The sequence below is a fragment of the Hemitrygon akajei genome, chromosome 11 (genome assembly GCF_048418815.1).
Source record: "Hemitrygon akajei chromosome 11, sHemAka1.3, whole genome shotgun sequence".
In the NCBI taxonomy this organism is placed as follows: domain Eukaryota; kingdom Metazoa; phylum Chordata; class Chondrichthyes; order Myliobatiformes; family Dasyatidae; genus Hemitrygon; species Hemitrygon akajei.
This window is the reverse complement of record NC_133134.1, coordinates 82,816,527-82,841,435: the sequence shown is the minus strand read 5'-3', so window position 1 is coordinate 82,841,435 and position 24,909 is coordinate 82,816,527. Positions and strand designations below refer to the sequence as shown.

At 46.1% G+C, this 24,909-nt stretch overlaps 1 protein-coding gene across 2 annotated transcripts in view; it reads right to left on the bottom strand.

Annotated features, from left to right (window-relative positions):
- Positions 1–24,909, bottom strand: part of LOC140735774 (uncharacterized) — a 196,105-nt gene that overhangs the window by 7,699 nt on the left and 163,497 nt on the right. Inside the window, exons 3-5 of one of the 2 annotated variants that reach the window (XM_073061244.1) lie at positions 13,518–13,751; positions 5,913–6,075; positions 2,499–2,618 (exon numbers count right to left, since the gene is read on the bottom strand). In XM_073061244.1, the coding sequence (XP_072917345.1) occupies positions 2,499–2,618; positions 5,913–6,075; positions 13,518–13,751 (517 nt within the window). The remainder of the gene's footprint in view (positions 1–2,498; positions 2,619–5,912; positions 6,076–13,517; positions 13,752–24,909) is intronic. The other variant, XM_073061245.1, reaches the window with a different exon arrangement.

Here is a 24,909-nt window from a genome sequence, read left to right as displayed (position 1 = left end):
ATGGCTGGAGTTCCTGGGAGACAATTGGAAGGCACAGGATAGATACAACCCAAAGCTGAAGTAGTATTCTGAAGGCAGGACGATGCAACCGTGGCTGACGTGGGAAATCAAAGCCGACATAGAAGCAAAAGAAAGGGCATATAATAGTTTAATTCTGATTGGCTGCCAGTGACTAGTGGTGTTCTGCAGACTCAGTATTGAGACCACTACTTTTCACATTGTATGCCAACAGTTTTATGATGGAATTGATGGTTTTGTGGCCAATTTTGCAGATGATACAAACATAGGTAGAACTGCAAGTGGTGTTGAGGAAGCAGGGAGATTTCAGAAGGACTTGGACAGGTTTGGAGAATGGGGAAAGAAGTGGCAGACGGAGCACTGTGAGCAGTTTAGGGTCGTTTGTCTGAGAAAAGATGTGGTGGCATTGGAGAGAGTCCAGAGGAGGTTCACGAGAATGATTCCAGGAATGAAATGGTTAACATATGAGGACCATTTAATGGCTCTGGGCCTGGGCTTACTGGAATTTAGAAGAGTGTGGGGGACACTCATTGAAACCTATTGAACATTGAAAACCTGGATAGAGTGAATGTGGGGAGGATATTTCCTATAATGGGCGATTCTAGGACTATAGGGTACAACCTCAGAATAAAAGGATGTCCATTTAGAACAGAGATGAGGAGGAATTTATTTAGTCAGAGAGTGCTGAATCCATGGAATTCATTGCCACAGGCAGCTGTGGAGGCCGTCACTGAGTAATTTAAAGCAGGGGTTGATAGGTTCTTGATTGGTAAGGGCGTCAAAGGTTGCGGGGAGAAGGCAGCAGAATGGAGTTGAGAGAGATAATAAATCAGCCATGATGGAATGGTAGAGAAAATCCTCCCTCCTTCTTGTTTCACCGCGGTTGGCACTCAGCTTAACGGCGCATTACCTCCACCTTCTGCTCCGGAGTGTGGATCAGACGATAGAGTTACATTCTGAATCCCTTAGCCCATTCTCATTCTCTCTCTCTCTCACACACACACTCACACACACACACACACACACACACACACACACACACACACACACACACACACACACACACACACACACACACACACACACACACACACACACACACACACTAATCTACACTTTATCCTTCCTTCTTTGGCCATTCTAGTACCCTATTCCTGTTTATCCATCATATCCTATAAAAAACCCAGATGGCTTAATTCTGTTCCTATGTTTGAACGACTTAGGGACCTTTATACCTACTCCAGATCATTCTAACCCTTTCCTCCTCCATAGCGTTCCATTTTTCTATCATCCATGTACCTGTCTAAGAGTTATGAGAAAAATAGAGGGCTCTGTGGGAAAGAAAGGTTAGGTTGATCTTGGAGTACGCTAAACAGTTGACATACCATTGTGGTCGAAGAGCCTGTATTGTGCTGTACTGTTCTACGTTCTATGTTCTGATCAACAGCTCTGGACCACACCAGGAAATGAAATTTGACTGAAGAGAGCTGAGGTATTGCATTGGTGGAGGGCTCAAAGCACACCAGCACAAAAGAGTGGAGAAGTCACCAAGACCAAAGGTCCGTAGGTCAATTGGCTCTTGGTGTGCAGATGACTAATCAAACCGGGTGCTCATTGAGTTGAAGGTGAGAGGAATTAAATGAGATTTATACAAGATTGGTGTAGTTGAGATGCTATGAACCTCCCAGTTCATGGACTGGTGAAGTAAATACTCTCCTTTACTGGATAAAGCATTTATGAAAGCATGGAACTAATTGTGCTGTAACTGTAGATAGTGCACGTTAAATGTTGGGACAGGCTTGAGGGACCTGGGTGATCTCTACGTGTTGCTATGCTCCTCGGCAACGCCCACCACCACTGACCCCTGGTATGGATTCACCAGGAATAGAAAGGTCTACAGAAAGTGATGGACACAGCCCAGTCCATCAGAAGAAAAGCCCTCCCCACCACTGAGCACATTTACCAGGAGCTCTGCCACGAGAAAGCAGCATTCAGACCAGCCTCCCTTCTCACTACTACCATCGGGCAGGAGGCACAGGAGCCTCAGGTCCCAACCCGTCAGAATACCACCAGTTATTACCCTACAGCCATCCTGAACTTCACTCACCTCAACTATGAACTGATCCCATGATCCACAGACTCACTTTCAAGGACCTGACAATTTATTTGTTTGTTTTATAATGTGTGCAATTTGTCTTCTTTCACACATCGGTTGTTTGTCAGACTTTGTTATTCATAGTTTTTATAAATTATATTGTATTTATTTTCCTGTACAAGAAAATGAATCATATGTGGTGACAAGTACGTAGTTTGAATTAACTTGGAACTTTAAACTTTCCTCCTACGTCTGGTTACACCTCTGACCAGCTGGACTTTCAACACTATCTAGAAACTCAGAGGACATGGAAGAGAACAAAACAATTTCAAAATTCCAAGCTGGGTTAGGACGCAGCCAAGCTTACAGCCTCACCAATACTTACTTTAAGGCAAGTGAATACTTGCTGTTTCCTGACTCACTGTTTCGTACCAAGTAACTGGCCTCCTTACAGGCCTGCAGACGCAGTTCTGCTTCCAGCCGGGTGATGGGACCATGATACCAGCTGTGGAGAAAATTGAGAGTCTGGTTAAATCTGGGTGAGGGCCAGGGCTCTCGGCTTTTTCTCGTTTATAGTGACCCGATAGAGGTGTACAAGATGATAGGAGGCATTTATAGAGTGGACAGCCAGAGGCTTTCTCCTAGGGTGGCAGTGGCTAATACAAGACCCACCTCTTCTCTCACAATACATGGAAACTACAGCAAACTACAGTTGAAGAAGTTCACTGGCTGCAGTCTACCATCCCTGCAGGATTTGTATGCGTCCAGGACAAAGAAATGGGCAGAGAAAATCATTACGGACATTCCCCATCCAGCAAACTGCCTTTTCCTAAATCTCCCTTCTGGAAACAAAAACTTCACAGCATCTTAACAATTTCTTCCACCAGGCAGTTAATCTGATCAACCGATCTACTTAGCCCCCCCCCAACACCCCTCTACCCCATCACCGTAAACACAGTAAACCATGTTTCATAATGCTGTTTACATTGTAAATACATGCTGGCATTTACGCACGTTTTATTCCATATCTGAACGTTAACCTCTAATTTGAAAGTTTATATTATTATTTATTCTTAAAATTGTTGGATGTTGCATGTTGCACCAACACGCCACGGGGAGTAACATTGATCCTTGCTCGTTGGGAAGGCAACGACGATGTCAGAGGTTTTTACACGGGGAGGGGTGGATGTACCAGAATAATGGTAGAGGAAGACACATTAGTGACATTTAAGAGACTCTCACTCAGATAGGCACATGGGTGACAGAAAAGTGGCAGGTTATGAGCTACGTAGGAGGAAAGGGTTAAATTGATGGTGGAGTAGGTTTATACAGCATGGGGGCAGAGGAGATCTATGGATTAGAGAAGCAGGTCTTATGGAGATAGGTTGAGCGAGCTAGGGCTTTTCTCTTTGGAGAGGAGGAGGATGAGAGGTGACTTGACAGGGGTGCATAACATGATAAGAGTCACTGATAAAGTGGGCAGCCAGAGACCGTTTCCCAGAATAGAAACGAGGGGCATAGTTTTAAGGTGTTAGGAGGAAAGTCTGTCAGAATGTCTGAGATAGGTTTTTTTCCTCACAGAGGACGGTGGGTGCACGGAATACCCTACCAGGGGTGGTGGTAGAGGCAGATATATTAGGGAGCTCGAAGAGACTCTCAGATGGGCACAAGGATAAAAGGAAAGTTGAGGAGGGAAGGGTTAGATTGATCTTGATTAGAAGGTCGGCATGGCATGATGGGCCGAAAGGCCTGTTGTATGTTCGAGTACAAGGTGACCATGCAGAGAAGGTTCACTCGATTGTTTTCTGGGAGGGTTACGCTCATGGGCAGAGCTTCCTCTCACCAAGGTTCAGGGGAACGAGAAAGCAGAAGGTCTGAAAGTCCTGAAGCAAGGATTAACCAAGTTGTTGTTTCCTCTAACAACACACACAAATGCTGGTGGAACGCAGCAGGCCAGGAAAGATAGTAAGAGATCTGAAAGTAGAATGGGACGTGGAATTAAAATGTGTGTCAAGGAAGGATATATGGCTGTAATAGTTGGTCTGGGTCTGGGTCACCACATTTTAATTCCACGTCCCATTCCCATTCTGATATGTCTATCCATGGCCTCCTCTACTGTCAAGATGAAGCCACACTCAGGTTGGAGGAACAACACCTTATATACCGACTGGGTAGCCTCCAACCTGATGGCAACCTGAACATTGACTTCTCTAACTTCCATTAATGCCCCTCCTCCCCTTCTTACCCCATCCCTGATATATTTGGTTTCCCCCCCCCCTTTTTTTCTCTCTGCCCAGATGTTCTCCATCTCCCTCTGGTGCTCCCCTCCCTCTTTCTCCCTGGGCCTCCCATCCCATGATCCTTTCCCTTCTCCAGCTCTGTATCACTTTCGCCAATCACCTTTCCAGCTCTTAGCTTCATCCCACCCCCTCCGGTCTTCTCCTATCATTTCGCATTTCCCCCTCCCCCCCTACTTTCAAATCTCTTACTATCTTTCCTTTCGGTTAGTCCTGACGAAGGGTCTCGGCGACAGCGCTTCTCCCTATAGATGCTGACTGGCCTGCTGCGTTCCACCAGCATTTTGTGTGTGTTGCTTGAATTTCCAGAATCTGCAGATTTCCTCGTGTTTGTTGTTTCCTCTGCTTGTAAATCCTGGTGCTGGGGGTTCGCAGCCTAAGGATGGGCAGACTGACACTTTGTCAAACAGACTCTTTGGATTTCTCTGTCCCACAGGGAGATAGAGGCCAAGTGATCAAGTATATTTAAGGATCAAGTATGAATGCCAGGATATGGAGATCAAGAAAGTAGACAAAATGTCAGCCACAGTCTTAATGGGCACACAACTGGGTGACTAGGCACAGCCAGCTCAAATGCCATCTATTAATTTGCCAATGACTCAACTGTTGTTGGAAGAATTTCGGATGCTGTCGAAGTGGCGTACAGGAGCAAGACAGATCGGCTGGTTGAGGGGTGTCACAGCAACAACCTTCACTCAATGTCAGTAAGATCAAGGAATTGATTGTGGGCTTCAAGAAGGGAAATTGAGGGAAATCCTCCATCCCTCCTTGAGGGGTGAAAAGTGGAAAGGGTGAGCAGATTTAAGTTCCTGGGTGTCAACATCTCTGAGGATCTCTCCTGGGCACAACACGTTGGTGCAATTGTAAAGGAGACAAGACAGTGACTATGCTTCATTAGGAGTTGGAGGAGAAGTCGTATGTCAGCAAAGACGCTCACAGCTTTCTACAGATATAGCCTGCAGAGCATTCTGACTGTTTGCATCACTGTCTGGTGTGGAACGGCCACTGCACAGGATCAGAAAAAGCTGCAGAAAGTTGTAAACTCAGCCAGCTCCAGCACGGGCACGAACCTCCCCAGCATCGAGGACATCTTCAAAAGGTGATGCCTCAGAAAGGTGGCATCCGTCATTAAAGGACCCCCATCACCCAGAACATGCCCTTTCCTTTTTGCCACCATCAAGGAGGAAGCACAGGAGCCTGAAAACACACCCTCAACTCTTCAGGAACAGCTTCTTCCCCTCCGCCATCAGATTTCTGAATGGACAATGGACCCATGAACATTACCTCTGTATTTTTTCTTCTATGTTTGCATTAATTTAATTTTCTTTTTTTATATATACTTATCATAATTTATAGTTTTTACTATTATGAAGAGCAACGTACTGCTGCCGCAAAACAATGAATTTCACGACATATGAAGCCTGATTCCAACGATTTCAAAGTAGTGAGGAAGCAGGGAAGGAAGTAGACAAATGGGGATCTGGAGAGACAGAGGAACTTACACTTGTTTTTCTAGAGGAATGGTGGGATCCACCTTCTCTCCCGTCTCACTGCTCTCTGTGCTCTGCTGCTTCGGGACCTTCTGAGTCCAGCTCGGCTGCCTGTTGTGATGCTTGACTCTTTCCTCTTTCGGTGGAGAAGCTCTTTCTGCAGAGTCAAACTGGACTAAGGGCACAATGCACAGGAAGTGGGAACATTATTAGTCAGAAGAGTAGCTTAGAGCCATAGTGTGCTTAAGCACAGCAAAAGGCCTTTCAGCCTATTTAAGAACATAAGAGATAGGAGCAGGAGTCGGCCATCCGGCCCATGGAGTTACTCCGCCATTCAATAAGATCATGGCTGATCTGGCCATGGACTCATCTCCACCTACCTGCCTTTTCCCCATAACCCTTAATCCCCTTACTATGTAAAAATCTGTCCAACCTTGTCTTAAATATATTTACTGAGGCAGCCTCCACCACTTCATTGGGCAGAGAATTCCACAGATTTACCACTCTCTGGGAAAAGCAGTTCCTCATCTCCATCCTAAATTTACTCCACTGAAACTTGAGGCTACATCTCCTAGTTCTAGTCTCACCCACCAGTGGAAACAACTTTCCTGCCTCTATCTTATCTATCCCTTTCCTAATGTTATATATTTCCATAAGATCTCCTCTTGCATGCCGTATTATTATTCTTCCTCGTCCTATTGACCTGCTACTGGACCATAGCCCCCCCCCAAATATTCCTTAAATGAACCCACATCCACCATGTGTACTGGCAGCTTTTTACACCAACCTCTGAGTGAAGAAGTTCCCTTAAGTATTTCACTTTTCACCCTTAACCTATGACCTCTAGTTCTAGGCTCATGGTAAAATAGCCTGCTTGCATTCATCCTATCTATACTTCTCATAATTTTGTATACCTCTATCAATCATAAGAACTTTCTACAGGGGCACAATTGAGAGCATCCTGACCGGCTGCATCACTGCCTGGTATGGGAACTGTACCTCCCTCAATCGCAGGATTCTGCAGAGAGTGGTGCAGACAGCCCAGTGCATCTGTAGATGTGAGTTTCCCATGATTCAGGACATCTACAAGGACAGGTGTGTAAAAAGGGCCCAAGGGATCATTGGAGACCTGAGTCACCCCAACCACAAACTGTTCCAGCTGCTACCATCCGGGAAACGGTACTGCAGCATAAAAGCCAGGACCAACAGGCTCCGGGACAGCTTCTTCCACCGGGCCATCAGACTGATGAACTCACGTTGATTTGAGTGTACTCTATGTTACATTGACTGTTCTATTTATTATAAATTACTATGAATGCACATTTAGACTGAGACGTAACATAACATTTTTTTACTCCTTATGTACGTGAAGGGTGTAAGAAATAAAGTCAATTCGTTTCAATTCAAATCTCCTCTCATTCTCCTACACTCCAGGGAATAAAGTCCTAACCTATTCAATCTTTCCCTGTAACTCAGGTCCTCAAGTCCTGGCAACATCCTTGTAAATTTTTACTGTATTCTTTCAAACGTATTGATTTCCTTCCTGTAGGTAGGTGACACACAATACTCCAAATTTGCCCTCACCAACGTCTTGTAGCTTTATGTTGTGCATTAATTAACTATTCTGAAAAAACATAAGACTATATGGCATAGGAGCAGAATTAGGCCATTCAGCCCATTGAGTGCACTCCCCCATTCCATCATGGCTGATCCCGGATCCCACTCAACCCCATACACCTGCCTTCTTGCCATATCCTTAGACGCCCTGACCGAACAGGAAACGATCAACTTCCGCCTTAAATATACCCACGGACTTGGCCTCCACCGCAGTCTGTGGCAGAACATTCCACAGATTCACTGCTCTCCGCCTAAAAAAAAATCCTCCTTACCTCCATTCTAAAAGGTTGCCCGTCAGTTTTGAGGCTGTGCCCTCTAGTTCTGGATACCCCACCACAGGAAACATCCTCTCCACATCCACCCTATATAGTTCTTTCAACATTCGGTAGGTTTCAATGAGATCCTCATGTACTGCCTCCTCACCAGTGACACACAGAACGAAACTCCTTTCGGACTCAGGCTGAACTACAGGGGACGGGGAGGAGGTCTGGCCCCTCCACACGTAGCACACAGGCCTACTGGTGTGTGGACACACCCTGGTGCTCGCAAACCAGATCCCCAGTTATGGGTAAATAGCCCCACTGCCTTGTGGGCAGCCCCGGGAGAGACGAAGGCTACAGGAGTAAACCCAGACAGCAAATCCAGAGTGGAGCCCCTAAGGCGGCTGGATGCCATTGAACGTCCTGCTGGCAGCTCCTGCAGCCAAGCTGGTGCCAAACGTATCGCAAGCTTTCCTTCAGACTAAGCCGGTGAGGCCGAGAGGGGGATCTTGACGACTGGGCATCTCAGGATCTCCATAGCTTCCGCCCAGGCTGGGATGATGATCATCACCCATTGTCCTTCAAAACAGATGGATGTCACCCAGATAGAGTGAATGTGGAGAGGATGATTCTTACAGTGCGGGACCCTAGGACCACAGGGCACAGCCTCAGAATAGAAGGATATCCTATTAGAACAGAGCTGAGGAGGAATTTCTTCAGCCCGAAGGTGACAAATCTGTGGAATTCATTGCCACAGATGGCTGTGGAGAACAAGGCACTGGGTAATTTTAAAGTGAAGGTTGATGAGTAAATGCGTTAAATTTAAGGGGAGAAGGCAGGCGAATCAGGTTGAGAGGGAAAATAAATCAGCCATGATAGAATGGCACAGCAGACTCGATGGGCCGAATGGTCTAATTCAGTTCCTACGTCTTGTGGTCTAATGGAATGGAGAAACATCCCCTTCTTAGAAGTCTGAAGCACTGGGGGAGTGAGAACTAACTTTGGCCCGGGCCTAGGCTGGCAAGACTGGAAGGAAAATTGGTCTTGCTGAAGATAATTGAAGAGCCAAGTCATGAAATGCTGCAGTCCTGCTCCTAGGCCCGGGCCAAAGCTAGTTCTCACTCCCCCAGTGCTTCAGACTTCTAAAAAGGGGATGTTTCCCTTCCAGTCTTCATATCCCTGGATTTCCCCATTAACCTTGGCCTTGAGAACACTCAGTATCTGAGCATCCACACCCCTTAAGTAGGACTCGAAACATCTACACATCTTCATAAAAACAACTTTGCCTGACACCCTGAGTGCCTGACTTCTTCCCCTGATACTTTGCCCTCAAGTTCTCAGGCTGAGGGGAAGCAGCCTCTCAGCATGTGCCTTCCGGTCTCTAAATTCCAGAGAAAATACAGTGGATTTTGGATAATTTGGCCATCGGTCAATCACAGCAGCCACTTATTTGGGACAGCTTTTAAAAAACAAAAACGAATCGAGAAAATAGCCGGGATTCTCTTCATTTATTTGGGACATTATGCCACTTTTTAAATAGCATCAGTTGCGAAAAGAAAGAAAGAAAAAAGAACCCCATCTAACTGAGAAAAAAACCCCACTAACTACAAAAAAAAAGAAAAAAAAACCCATTAGGAATCAACCCCCCCGAGCAATACGTCTTACCATCCTCTATATATATAAAGAGAAAGAATCATCAACCGCCAATTCATGTTTATATAAAATAAGATTGGAAGGAAACCATAAAAATAATTCAAATTAAATGATAATATTTGGCAAAAGAGCCCCATCTTCTCTCAAAGTCAAATCGAGGATCAAAAGTTCTCTTCATTTCTTTGGGACATTATGCCACTTTTTCAATAGCATCAGTTGTGTGTGCTTGTGTTCAAAACGCAGTGATCTTTGTCACTAATAGCTGGTGAGAAATAAGCAGTGAGACGATGCAGAACTGCTCTGCTCATTGGGGTTTCAAGCATTTAGGGTTGGAGATGCCAGAAATGGAGTGATTTCACTACTTCAACAAGTTAGGAACTACGAAGAATTTGAAGGTATCGACAAACATTTTGAATGTTACAATGAAAATGAAGAGTTGGAGGATGCAGTTGTCGGAAGTATTGATTGAAGGCAGTCCGTTATCTGCACTAGGTGTCTGTGCTAACTTTATTCATTTACAGTTAATCATAAGGACATGGCAGGGTGCACTGAATAAATTCCTCCGTCGATAACTATTAGGAACTAATACACAGCTTTATAGTACTGCAGATGCATTGATAATGTCCTAATTTGATCTGTATTTCATTTGAATAGATAATTTGTTACTCAGTTAACGGTAGTTGTCTTTATTTTTATTTAGCGATGAAGTGCGGAATGAATGCTTGGAGCAGTGCTGCCCCAGCAAACCCGATTAACCCTAACCTAATCACGGGATAATCTACAATGAACCTACCTGGCCGGCAGGTCTTTGACCTGTGGGAGGAAGCCGGAGCACCCAGGGAAACCCACACATTCCTGCCAGAACGGATCACCTAACTCCAGAACAGCTCGAGCTGTAACCGCTACTCTACCTCTACCTCTGTAACTGCTACTCTACCTCTAGAGTAACCGCCACTCTACCTCTAGAGTAACCGCTACTCTACCTCTACCTCTGTAACCGCTACTCTACCTCTAGAGTAACCGCTACTCTACCTCTACCTCTGTAACCGCTACTCTACCTCTAGAGTAACCGCTACTCTACCTCTAGAGTAACCGCTACTCTACCTCTACCTCTGTAACCGCTACTCTACCTCTAGAGTAACCGCTACTCTACCTCTACCTCTGTAACCTCCACTCTACCTCTTTTATAACTTCTTAATTATTTCTATGAAACTTCAGCTAATTGGGGCAGCTGCTTAATTGGGCCAAAATGTAGTAGTCCCGATGTGTCCCAAATAAAGGAATCCATTGTAATTGAATTCTTTTTCTCTCGTAGGAACATCCAGGAATCAATCTTGTAAACCAACCAAGTTCTATTGTCAAGATAAAGTGCATTAAGAGACCAAGACCATACTTCACATTTTAGGCCTGAACTCACTCAGCAGGAGGAGAGTTTTGTAAGACCACAAGATATAGGAGCAGAATTAAGCCATTCAGCCCATTGAGTCTGTTCTGTCATTCCATCAAGGCTGATCCCAGATCACATTCAACCCCATACACCTGCCTTCTCGCCATATCCTTTGATCAGGAAACTATCAAACTCCGCCTTAAATATATCTACAGACTTGGCCTCCACTACAGTCTGTGGCAGAGCATTCCACAGATTCACTACTCTCTGGCTAAAAAAATTCCTCCTTACCTCTGTTCTATAAGGCTGCCCCTGAATTTGAGGCTGTGGCCTCTAGTTCTGGGTATCTGGAAACATCCTCTCCACATCCACCCTATCTAGTGCTTTCAGCATTTGGTAGGTTTCAATGAGATCCTCACACATTCTTCTAAATTCCAGTGAGTACAGGCCCAAAGTTGCCAAACACTCCTCATATGTTAACCCCTTCGTTCCCAGTATCATCCTCATGAACATCCTTTCTGAGATACAGGGCCCAAAACTGTGGACAATAATCAAAGTGCAGCCTGACTGGTGTCTTATAAAGGCCCAGCGTTATCTCCTTGCTTTTATATTCTATTCCCCTTGAAATCAATGCCAACATTGCATTTGCCTTCCACACCACAGACTCGGCCTGTTAATTAGTCTTCAGGGAGTCTTGCATGAGGACTTCCAAGCCCCTTTGTGCCACTGATGCTTGAATTTTCTCCCCATTTGGATAATAGTCTGTGCTATTGTTCCTTTCACCAAATTGCGTTGTCACACATTTCCCAACACTGTATTCCATCTGCACTATTTTGCCCATTCTTCCAATTTGTCTAGGTCCTGCTGCATTCACATTGCTTCCTCAGCACTACCTACCCCTCCACCATCTTCGTATCTTCTGAAAACTTTGCCATAAAGCCATCAATTCCATTATCTAAATCATTGACAAACAATGTGAAAAGTAGCGGTCCCAATACTGACCCCTGAGGAACACCACTAGTCACTGGCAGCCAACCAGAAAAGGCCCCTTTTATTCCCACTTGCTGCCTCCTGCCTGACAGCCATTTCTCTATCCATGCCAGTTTCTTTCCTGTAACACCATAGGATTTTACTTGTTAAGTAGCCTCATGTGTGACACCTTATCAAATGCCTTCTGAAAATCCAAGTAAATGATACCCACTGCCTCTCCTTTGTCCATCCTGCTTGTTACTTCCTCGAAGAACTCTGACAGATTTTTCAGTCACCAGAAACCATGCTGATTTTGACTTATTTTATCATTAATCTCCAAATATCCCGAAACTTTGTCCTTGATAATAGACTCCAACCTTTCCCAACCACTGAGGTTGGGCTAACTGGCCTATAATTTCCAAACACGAGGAAATCTGCAGATGCTGGAAATTCAAGCAACACACACAAAATGCTGGTGGAACACAGCAGGCCAGGCAGCATCTATAGGGAGAAGCACTGTTGATGCTTCGGGCCAAGACCCTTCGAAACGTCAACAGCGCTTCTCCCTATAGATGCTGCCTGGCCTGCTGTGTTCCACCAGCATTTTGTGTGTGTTGCTGGCCTATAATTTCCTTTCTTTTGCCTTCCTCCCTTCTTAAAGAGTGGAGTGACATTTGCAATCTTCCAGTCCTCCGGGACCATGCCAGAATCAAATGATTCTTGAACAATCATGACCAATGCTTCTGTTATCTCTTCAGCAACTTCTCTCGGGACTCTGGGATGTAGTCCATCTGGTCCAGGTGACTTATCCACCTTACAACCTTTCAGTTTGCCTTGCACTTCTTCCTTTTAAATAATAATGGCATCCACTCCTACACCATAACACTGCTAGTGTCTTCCACAGTGAAGACTGATGCAAAGTACCCATTAGGTTCATCTGCCATTTATTTGTCCCCCATTACTACGTCACTAGCATCATTTTCCAGTGGTCCAAAAGCAACTCTCACCTCCTCTTTACTCTTTATATAACTGAAAAAAACTTTTAGTATCCTGCTTTATGTTATTGGCTGGTTTACCCTCAAATTTTATCTTTTCCCTTTTTATGGCTTTTTTAGTTGTCTTTTGTTGGATTTTAAAAGCTTCCCAGTCAGTCAACTTCCCGCTTACTTTTGCTACCTTATAAGCCCTTTCCTTGGCTTTTATGCAATCCTTAACTTCCCTTGTCAGCCACGATTGCCTACCCGTGTCATTTGAGAATCTGCGGGACATATCTATCCTGTGCCTTGTGAACTATTCTAAGAAACTTCAGCCATGTCTGCTCTGCTGTCATCCCTGCCAGCATCCTCCTCCAATCCCCCTGGGCAAGCTCCTCTCTCATGCCTCCGTAATTCCCTTTATTCCACTGTGATACTGATAACTGTGACTTATGTTTCTCTCTCTCAAACTGCAGTATGGATTCAATCATATTATGATCACTGCCTCCTAGGGGTTCCTTTAGATTAAGCTCCATAATAAGATCACAACACTAATGTCCTCATATCCCCTTGCAATAAAGGCTAATTTGCTTTGCTGAATTCCCTCCTTACCCAACTCTGCAATTGGGTATCTTTCCTAAAACTCTTCAGGACTTCATGGTTCAGAGCTCCCACAGGTTTGTCCCTTTCCCTGCTTGTATTTTCTGAGTAGGCAGTATGCCGTGCTACTCTTGGGAGTTTATGCACCTATATGCACCTGCAAGTGCTTTGGCGATTTGTTCTGCTTTCCACTCCCAGGGCTGCTCGTACTCTGCCGCAGGCCGCTCGTCATTCTCCGGCAGGCAGCTGTCAATTGGCCACTGGCTTCCCGTCCTTTCCGACGCGGTGTTCCCAAGGGCTTCCGTCTTTGGTCCCAATTCCCCTGGCTCGTAGGGACTATCGTACAGGGATTGTTTCCCAAGTGGATCCTTCGAGCCTCGCCTTCGGATTTCTGGATTGGGGGAAAATTACAATGTGCTTAGAGATCATATGTTCTTGAAACAGGAAACAAACTGATTGTGCTTAGATGGATATTTACTCCCTGGCCACTTTATTAGGTACGCTAGCTCGTTAATGCAAATATCTAATCAGCCAATCATGTGGCGGCAACTCAATGCGTAAAAGCATGCAGACGTGGTCAAGAGGGTCAGTTGTTGTTCAGACCAAAAATCAGACTGGGGAAGAAAAGTGATCTAACTGACTTTGACTGTGGAATGATTGTTGGTGCCAGATGGGGTGGTTTGAGTATCTCAGAAACTGCTGATCTCCTGGGATTTTCACGCAAAGCAGTCTCTAGAGTTTACAGAGAATGGTGCAAAAAACAAAAATCATCCAGTGAACAGCAGTTCTGCGGGTGCAAACTCCTCGTTAATGAGAGAGGTCAGAGGAGAATGGCCAGACTGGTTCAAGCTGACAGGAAGGTGACAGTAACTCAATACCCACACATCACAACAGTGACACGCAGAGGAGCATTTCTGAAGACACAACACATCTTGCAAACCTCCATCAGATCTCCAGACATCCTGCCTTGCAAATACTCATTTCAGGGAGGTAACACCATCAGCAACACTGTCATTATCTTTGACCCCTGTTAGGTAGGGGGACACTTTAGTGTAGTCTGGGGTGAAGTACGTTTTATATTTTCTTTTTTTTTGGAACACTCTTGCCATGTCTTGCTCTCTCTCTCTCTCGCTCTCTGTCTGTCTCTCTATCTCTCTGTCTCTCAAAAAAAAATCGATTTCCAGGATGCTGTATATAATTTGTGGGTGTCGGGGAGCCGCTATCAGTAAGCGGGAGACTCCCGGAACTTCCGGGGGAGGTGCTCAGCCTCCGCCGCTCCGGAGAAATCAACCCAAGATTGCCAGCCTCTCGTGATAGCACATGCCCTCCAAATCAGGCAGCGTCCCTATAAACCTCTCCCTCACTCTCTCCGAAGCTTCAACAGCGGGGCATCCAGAACTCTGCACAGTACTCCAGATGCGGCCTAACCAGAACTCTACACAGTACTCCAGATGCGGCCTAACCAGAGTTTTATGAAGTTGACAGAGTTGTTTTACAGGGAGAGTGGTGGGTGGAACGTGATGCCCCAGGGTGGTGGTAGAGGCAGACACACAGGTACAGGCTGAAGGATGAAAGAAGACGGACTGCACAGTAGTGTAGCAGTTACTGTAACACTATCACGGAAACAGCGACCAGGTTCCTTGCCTGCCGCTGTCTGTAAGGAGTTTGTACGTTCTCCCCGTGACAGCGTGGTTTCTTCCGGGTGCTCTGGTTTCCTCCCACGTTCCAAAGACGGACAGGTTAAGAGTTAATTGGTCACATGGGTGTAACTGGGTGGGGCACGCTCGTTGGGCCGGAAGGGCCTGTTACTGTGCTGTAACGCTAAATAAATAAAATTAAAGTGAGGGGAGTGTTAGATTGATCTTGGAGTAGGTTAAAGGGTCAGTACAGCACTGTGGGCTGAAGGGCCTGTACTGTCCTAGGGTTGTTTTCCCCTCAGTCTGCGAGGCTTCCTCTCACGTGATTGTCCTTGAGCTTCCGACACAAGAACTGTGGCCCTGTGACTCACAGCTGCTGTTTTTCCCTGCCAACGGCAGCTCCGTGGGAATACTCAGAGAGGTTGGTGCTTTTCCCAGCAGGGTGGGAACCTGTCAGAAATCCACTCGTTTACATGTGGAGATGTTACGAGTCAGCACTTTTAAACTGGCCACACCCTAGGGACCGAGGCCGTCAGTCACACCAGGTTCCTCCACCCAATCTCCCAAACTCCACTGTGTTCAGAAACTCTTTAAACATCAAATCACTGCGTGTAGGAAGTCTATAATTGCACAAGACAGTGTGCAGGTTGGCTCTACAAACATCCCTTGGGATTCGTGTAATTATACTCACAATGAAAGCCGGGCCAGGCTGGGGTTGTTTTCTTTGGAGGACGTAAGATTTAATCACAGAGGATAAAGTTATGAGAGATCTTTGTAAGAGTGAAATGAGAAGGTTGAGAAACCCAAAATGGAATGACTAGAGGACCGTGATGTTTCTAATACTTTATCATTTCCTGTCAGTCACCTTATGTACACACACTCCTGCACCTCATGTCACTTTACATACATGCAAACGGCCTGTGATTAGAAGCTATTGTAGGTATTTATATTTATTCTGTTTTTTAAATTATTGTGTTCTTTATCTTAAGTGCGCTTCTTTGTGCTACACTGGATGTGGAGTCACAACTATTTCAGTCTCCTTTATACTTCTGTACTGGAAATGTCATTAAGCAATCTTTAAAAGCTATGCACAGACCGACACACAAAGTGCAGAAGAAGACAAACCGTGCAAATAGACACTAAATAAATAACAAGTTGTAGAATCTCTGAAAGTGAGTCCATCGGCTGTGGAATCAGTCCAGAGCCGAGGTGAGTGAAGTTATCCTGATTATTGAGGGGTATTCACTGTTCCTGATCCTGCTGGTGTGGGACCCGAGGCTCCTGTACCTCCGGCCCGATGGACACCACGAGAAGAGAGCATGGCCTGGAAGGTAGGGAGTGGAGGGAGGAGGGTGCTTGATGATGGACGCTGATTTCCCGTGGCAGCACTCCTTGTTGATGTGCTCAGCGGTGGGAAGGGCTTTGCCTGTGACGGACTGGGCTGTACACACTACTGTTTGGAGGGTTTCCTATTTCTGAGAGCTGGTGTCTCCATACCAGGCAGTGATGCAATCAGTCAGGACAATCTCCACTTTAGAAGTTTCTCTAAATTTTTGGTTATGTGCTCAATCTATGCAAACTTCTAACGAAGCAGAGGTGCTGAGATGCCTGCTTTGTGATGACATTTATCTGCTGGTCCCAGGCAGGTCCTCTGATATGTTAATGTCGGGGAATTTACTGGCTCTCTCCACCTCCAATCCCTTAATGAGGACTGGATCACGGACCGCCAGCTTCTCCTTCTGTAGTTGACTATCGGCTTTTTGGTTTTGCTGATGCCTCTTGATCTTTTCTTTTAAACATAGAAACGTAGAAAACCTACAACACAATACAGGCCCTTCCGCCCACAAAGTTGTGCCGAACACGTCCCTACCGTAGAAATTACTAGGCTTACCCATAGTCCTCTATTTTACTCAGGTCCATGTACGTATCTAAAAGTCTCTTAAAAGACCCTATCGTATCCGTCTCTACCACCGTTACTGGCAGCCCATTCCACGTACTCACCACTCTCTGAGTAAAAAACTTACCCCTGACGTCTCCTCTGTATCTACTCCCCAGCACCTTAAACCTGTGTCCACTTGTGGCAACCATTTCAACCCTGGGAAAAAGCCTCTGACTATCCACACAATCAATGCCTCTCATCATCTTATACACCTCTATCAGGTCACCTCTCATCCTCCGTCCCTCCAAGGAGAAAAGGCCGAGTTCACTCAACCTGTTCTCATAAGGCATGCTCCCCAATCCAGGCAACATCCTTGTAAATCACCTCTGCACCCTTTCTATGGTTTCCACATCCTTCCTGTAGTGAGGCGACCAGAACTGAGCACAGTACTCCAAGTGGGGTCTGACCAGGGTCCTATATAGCTACAACATTACCACTCAGCTCCTAAATTCAATTCCACGATTGATGAAGTCCAGTGCACCGTACGCCTTCTTAACTACAGAGTCAACCTGCGTAGCAGCTTTGAGCGTCCTATGGACTCGGACCCCAAGATCCCTCTGATCCTCCACACTGTCAAGAGTCTTGTCATTAATACTATACTCTGCCATCATATTTGACCTACCAGAATGAACCGCTTCACACTTATCTGGGCTGAACTCCACCTGCCACTTCTCAACCCAGTTTTGCATCCTATCAGTTTGTTCCTAAGGGACTCACCTAAGGGAGTGTCCTTCTTCCTGAAAATGGGGATCAAGTGTGAATCCTGGCTGGTTCCTCCTATCATCGACCATTTTGTTCACAAGCGATCGGTTATTAGGTTTAATCATGGTGTGTTAGGGGGGGAACGTTGCTTAAGATCTTCAGGAAACTTGCTCCCCTCCTATATCAGCAAATAACCAGCAGGAAGAGGAAAAACAGACACAGCTGCTCACAAATGTCTGCACGCAACTTCTTTATAACTAAAGGTTAGGGTCAGGATCAGGTTTTACAGTACTGTGCAAACGTCTCAGGCTCATACATACTGTATAGCTAGGGTGCCCAAGACTTTTACACAATACTATAATAATTATATGTATTGCACTGTACTGCTGTCACTAAACAAAAAGATCATGACATATGTGAGTGATGATAAACCTGATTCTGATATGGGTCTTCATTGTGGACTGGGAGTGGGAAGAGGGCAGGGAGAGGGGATCAGGGTTGGGAAAATGGGAATGGAGAGGGGAGGGAGCAGGAAGCACCAGAGAGACATTCTGTAATGATCAATAAATCAATCTGAAACCAAATGACCTTGCCTGGTGTTTCAGGACTAGGTGTGTCTGTACCTGCGCTACCCCCCACCCCTGGCACTCCTTCTGTGCCACCCGTCCTGCACCCCTCCTGCAGCGCTCCACCCTTGCCATTCCCTTCGCCAGATTTACAAACTCACTCTCTGCTCCACGTTGACAATTACAGTACTGTACAAAGGTCTTATGCGCCCTATCTTTATGTACGTGCCTAAAACTTCTGCACGGCGTGTGTGTTGTGAAGTTTGTTCTTTTGCAGCAGCAGTACGATGTAACGCAAAAAATACACTGTAAGTACAGCGGGATATACTTTAAAAATAAGTAACGCAAAAAGAGAGCAAAATAGTGAGGTAGTGTTTGTGGATTCAGGGAAGTTCACGGAGAAGTTATTCCTCCATCACCTCGACCCAGTTCCAACCCCGACTCCTCAATCTGCCTTTCTTGTAATATAACCACAGGATCTTAAATACGCATCTGACCACAACAACCTCTCACTCGATGTCAGCAAGACCAGAGATGATTGAGTTCAGGAGGAGGAAGCTGGATTCCATGAGCCAGTTCTCTACAGCAGAATAGAGGTGGAGACAGTCAGTACCTTCAAATTCCTCAGCTTTAGCATCCCAGTTGATCTGTGCCATTCCAGAGCTCCAGTCAGTGTCGGGAGCTGAGTGCTGCGAATTGAATCCAGAAGGGGCAAGAGTAGGCCAGCGGTGAGAGTGGGGGAGTCAGGCTTTGACTCAAGAGGCTGAGGCCAGTGACTCAGGTTCGAAGATTTGGTCTTGGTTGCAGGTCGGACGGCAGACACGGCAGTGGAATGCTCCTCCTGTGGGATGTGGGAATTCATGGAACCTGATCGTCCCCCTGATGACTACACCTGCGGGAAGTGCAGCCAACCCCAGCTCGTGAAAAACCGCATTAAGGAGCTGGAACTGGAGGTGGATGAACTTAGGATCGTCCAGGAGGCGGAGCAATTGGTAGATACGACTGTTGAGCAGGTGGTTACGCTCAGGGTGCAGAGTTCGAGGAGTAGAGGTGTGAACACCGAGAGAGGTAAAGGGAGAAGGAAGTCAGTGCGGGGTCCCCCCGTGGCCATTCCCCTCAGCAACAGGTATACCCCGTCGGATACTGCTGAGGGGGTGACCTATCTGGGCAAGGCAGCAGCAGCCAATGTGGTTGGCTCTGAGCCTCAGAAGGGAAGGGTGAAGTCAGGTGGAGCAATAGTCACAGGGGACTCGATAGTTGGGGGACAGATAGCAGATTCTGTGGCAGCAAATGACACACCAGGATAGTGTGTTGCCTCCCGGGTACTAGGGTCCAGGATGTCTCTGAACGGTTGCAGGATATCTTGAAGGGGAGGGTGAGCAGCTGGAGATTGTGGTACATGTTGCTACCAATGACATAGGCAGGAGAGGGACAGAGGCAGCTACTTCCCGAATTCTGCTCTGGGGGTGTAACCACCTGCACAAAAGTTGTAAGTTTAGGGAGTTAGGAAGGAGGCTGAAGAGCAGGGCCTGCAAGTTGCTAATCTCCGGATCACTCCCAGTGCCACGAGTTAATGAAGATCAGACCAGGAAGATGGCGTAGACGAATGAATGGCTGAGAAGATGGCAGAGGAGGCAGGGTTTCAGGTTCTTGGCTCAATGGAACCTTTTCTGGGGAATGGGTGACCTGTACGAGTGGGACAGGTTGCACCTGAACTGGAGGGGAACCAGTATACTGGGAGGGAGGTTTGCTGATGCTGCTGGGGAAAGTTTAAACTAGCTTTGCGGGGGGAGGGGTGGGAACTGAAATGAAGAGGTAGAGGATGGGGAGGTTCGTTCACAAGTAGAGACAGCTTGTAGGGAGTTTGTGAGGAAGGTTAGGCAGATGTTAGAGTAAAGAGGCACTCAGCCTGATGGTTTGAGATGTGTCTGTTTTGATGCAAGGAGTAGCGTAAACAAGGCGGATGAACTTAGAGCATGGATCAATATGTGGAGCTATGATGTTGTGGCCATTACAGAGACTTGGGTGACTCAGGGGCAGGAATGGCTGCTGAGTGTGCCGGGCTTTAGATGTTTCAAAAAGGACAGGGAGGGAGGCAAAAGAGGTGGGAAGTGACATTGCTAATCAGGGATAGTGTCATGGCTGCAGGAAAGGAGGAAGCCATGGAGGGATTGTCTACGGAGTCATTGTGGGTGGAAGTCAGAAACAGGAATGGGGCAATATCTCTACTGGGTGCTTTTATAGACCCCCCCCCCCATATTAAAAGACACATTGAGGAGCAGATAGGGAGGCAGATTCTGGAACGGTGCAGATTCTGGAACGGTGCAGATTCTGGAATGGTGCAGATTCTGGAACGGTGCAGATTCTGGAATGGTGCAGATTCTGGAACGGTGCAGATTCTGGAACGGTGCAGATTCTGGAACGGTGCAATAATAAAAGGGTTGTTGCGATGGGAGATTTTAACTTTCCTAATATTGAATGGCATCTGCTTAGAGCAAGGAGTTTAGATGGGGAGGAGTTTGTTAGGTGTGTTCAGGAAGGTTTCCTGACGCAATACGCAGATAAGCCAACTAGGGGAGAGGCGGTACTTGATCCGGTATTGGAAAAAGAACCCAGTCAGGTGTCAGATCTCTGGGTGGGAGAGCATTTTGGAGGTAGTGACCACAACTCTATCTCCTTTACCACAGCGCTGGAGAGGGATAGGAGCTGACAACTTGGGAAATATTTAATTGTGGTAGGGGGAAATATGATGCTATTAGGCAGGAACTTGGGAGCAGATGTTCTCAGGGAAATGTAAGGCAGAAATGTGGCAAATGTTCAGGGAACATTTGCATGGTGTTCTGCATAGGAATGTTCTATTGAGGCAGGGAAAGGATGGTAGGGTAAAAGAACCATGGTGTACAAAGAATGTAGAAAATCTAGTTAAGAAGAAAATAAAAGCTTACGAAAGGTTCAAGAAACCAGATACTGTTAAAGCTCTAGAAAATTACAAGGGTGTCAGGAGGGAGCTCAAGAATGAAATTAGCAGAGCTAGAAGGGGCCATGAATGGACCTTGGCGAGCAGGATAAAGGAAAATCCCAAGGCATTCTACAAGTACATGAAAAGCAAGAGGATGAGCCGTGTGAGAATAGGACCCATCAGGAATGAAAGTGGAAACGTGTGCCTGGAACTGGAGGAGGTAGCAGAGGTACTTAATGAATACTTTGCTTCAGTATTCACCAGTGAAAAGGACCTTGACAATTATGGGGATGAGTTACAGCAGACTGAAATGCCTGAGTGTATAGACATTAAGAAAGAGGATGTGTGGGAGCTTTTGAAAGGTACTAAGTTAGATAAGTCACCAGGACCAGATGATATATACCCCAGGCTACTGTGGGAAGTAAGGGAGGAGATTGCTGAGCCTGTGGCGATGATCTTTGCATCATCAACAGGGTTGGGAGAAGTACCAGAGGATTGCAGGTTGGCAAGTGTTGTTCCCTTGTTCAAGAAAGTGAGTAGAGATAACCCAGGAAATTATAGACTGGTGAGTCTGACTTCAGCGGTGGGCAAGTTGATGGAGAAGATCCTGAGAGGCAGGATTTATGAGCATTTGGAGAGACATAATCTGATTAGGGATAGCCAGCATGGCTTTGTCAAGGGCAGGTCGTGCCTTACGAGTCTGATTGAATTACTTGAGGATGTCACTAAACACATTGATGAAGGAAGAGCAGTGGATGTAGCGTATATGGATTTCAGTAAGGTATTTGATAAGGGTCCCCATGCAAGGTTCCTTCAGAAAGTAATGAGGCATGGCACCCAATGAGACCTTGCTTTGTGGATCCTGAATTGGCTTGCCCACAGAAGGCAAAAGGTGGTTGTGGACGTTTCGTATTCTGCATGGAGGACGGTGACCAGTGGTGTTCTACAGGGATCTGTTCTGGGACCCCTGCTCTTCGTGATGACATGGATGAGGAAGTGGAGAGATGGGTTAGTAAGTTTGCTGATGACACAAAGGTTGGGGGTGTTGTGGATAGTGTGGAGGGCTGTCAGAGGTTACAGCGGGTCATTGATAGGATGCAAAACTGGACTGAGAAGTGGCTGATGGAGTTCCACCCAGATAAGTGTGAAGTGGTTCATTTCGGTAGGTCAAAAATGAAGACAGAATATAATATTAATGGTAAAACTCTTGGCAGTGTGGAGGATCAGAGAGATCTTGGGGTCCATGTCCATAGGACACTCAAAGCTGCTGCACAGGTTGACAGTGTTGTTGAGAAGGTGTATGGTATGCTGGCATTCATCAACCATGGGATTGAGTTCGAGAGCTGTGAGATAATGTTACAGCTATATACAAACGCTTGTAGGACCCTGGTCAGACCCCACTTGGAGTACTGTGCTCAGTTCTGGTCACCTCACTACAGGAAGGATGTGGAAGCCACAGAAAGGGTGCAGAGGAGATTTACAAGGATGTTGCCTGGATTGGAGAGCATGCCTTATGAGAATAGGTTGTGTGAACTCGGCCTTTTCTCTTGCAATGGAGGATGAGAGGTGACCTGATAGAGATGTATAAGATGATGAGAGACATTGATTATATTGATAGCCAAAGGTTTTTCCCAGGGCTGAAATGGCTAACACTAGGGGCACAGTTTTAAGGTGCTTGGAAGTAGGTACAAGGGAGCCGTCAGAGGTAAGTTTTTCACACGGGGAGTGGTGAGTGCATGGAATGCACTGGCAGGAAGGTGGTGGAGACGGGTACAATAGGGTCTTTTAAGAGACTCTTAGATAGGTACATGGAGCTTAGAAAAATAGAAAGCTAAGCAGTAGAGAAATTCTAGGCAGCTTCTAGAGTATGTTACATGGTTAGCACAACATTGTGGGCTGAAGGGCCTGTAATGTGCTGTAGATTTTCTATGTTCTAAGAAAGCACAGCAATGCCTCTACTTACTTAGAGGTTTGCTTAGATTTGACATGCTGTCTAAAACTTTGACAAAGTTCTGTCGATACTCAGTCGAGAGTATTCTGACTGGCCTGGTATGGAAACACCAATGTCCGGGAATGGAAAGGTCGACAGAAAGTGGTGGATACAGCCCAGTCCATCATGGGCAAAGTCCTCCCCCACCATCGAGCTCGTCTACAAATTGTGGTGCCCCCGGAAAGCAGCATCCATCATCCAGGAGCCCCACATGCCTGGCCGTGCCCCCTTCACGCCACTGCCATCGGGCAGGAAGCACAGGAGCCTTAGATCCGACACCACCAGGCTCAGGAACAACAATCAGGCTTCTGAACCAGCCTGGATAACTTAACTCACCTTAACACCGAACGAATCCCACAACCCATGGACTCACTTTCAAGAACTCTACAACTCCTGTTCTCGGTATTACTGATCTCCTTTTTAAAATTTTGTATGGTTTGTCTTCTTTTGCTCACTGGTTGTTTGTCAGTCTTTGTCTATGTATAGTTTTTCATAAATTCTATTGTATTGCTTTATTTTCCTGTAAATGCCTGCAAGAAAATGAATCTCAGGGCTGTATACTGTGACATATACATACCTGGTTAATAATTTTACTTTGACTCAGCAAAGAGATAACTGTGTGAATTTGTTCTAATAGCTTTTTTTAAAGAAGAGCATAACATAGCAGCAACTGTGCATCAAACCTCTTTAATTCTCTTTCTTTGAAATCAAGGAAGTCTCCCACCCTGATCATTCTCTCCTCTACCCCTCCCATCGCAAAGTCCCCTCTAATTTGTAACGACCAGCGTGCGCAAAAATCTTGAGCTGCGCAATTTTTTTTGGCCCAGTGATGACAACATGTGCGCAACTGAATAATTTCTTTGTTAAAGACAGAATGAATAAGCCAGTTTGAAAATCTGCAGACAAACCATCACAAACTCCACGTTGCCTACACCGTCCGCATTGGAAAAGGAAACGTGATTGCGTACGGTTGTGAAATATACGTAACGTGCCAATGAGGTAGAGGCAAAGTCCTGTCTAAGGTGTCCGCACTTACGTGCACATCTTTTGCTACTGGCGCACAAAGGGATTTAAACTGCGCACAAGAGGTTGTCACTCTCTGCCTTGTTGTCATGTTGAGTATATTTCACAACCGTACACAATCACGTTTCCTTTTCTGGTTTCTGATGCGCACGGTGTTGATTCAGAGGCAAGGATGTTCCTCCCAAACTAGGACCATAAGACGCAGGAGCAGAATTAGGCCATTCGGCCCATCAAGTCCATTCCATCATTTCATCATGATCTATTCTCCCTCTCCCCATAACCTTTGATGCCCTTACTAACCAAGAACCTATCAACCTCCACTTTAAGTATACCTAACGGTTTGGCCTCCACAGCCGCCTGTGGCAACGAATTCCACAGCTTCACCACCCTCTGGCTAAAGAAATTCCTCCTCATCTCCGTTCTAAATGGACGTACTTTTACTCTGAGGCTGTGACCCTCCCACTATTGCAAACGTCCTCCCCACATCCGCTGGGATGTTTCACAACACGGCACCAGAGACTATGAACCACAAGTCTGCTCGGCAACAAAACAGTTAAGCCAATGTTCTGAGAATCCTGTCTCCCTTCCAGATGGTTTCCAAAAGTGGATGTGTTGTGTATTGTTTCCAGGGTGCAGCTTCCTGTGGCTGCTTCCTCCCTCTCTCTCTCTCGTTTCCGCTCACGCCACATTCAGACCAGGGAAAGGAAGTCTCAGCTATGGTGCTGGGATTGTT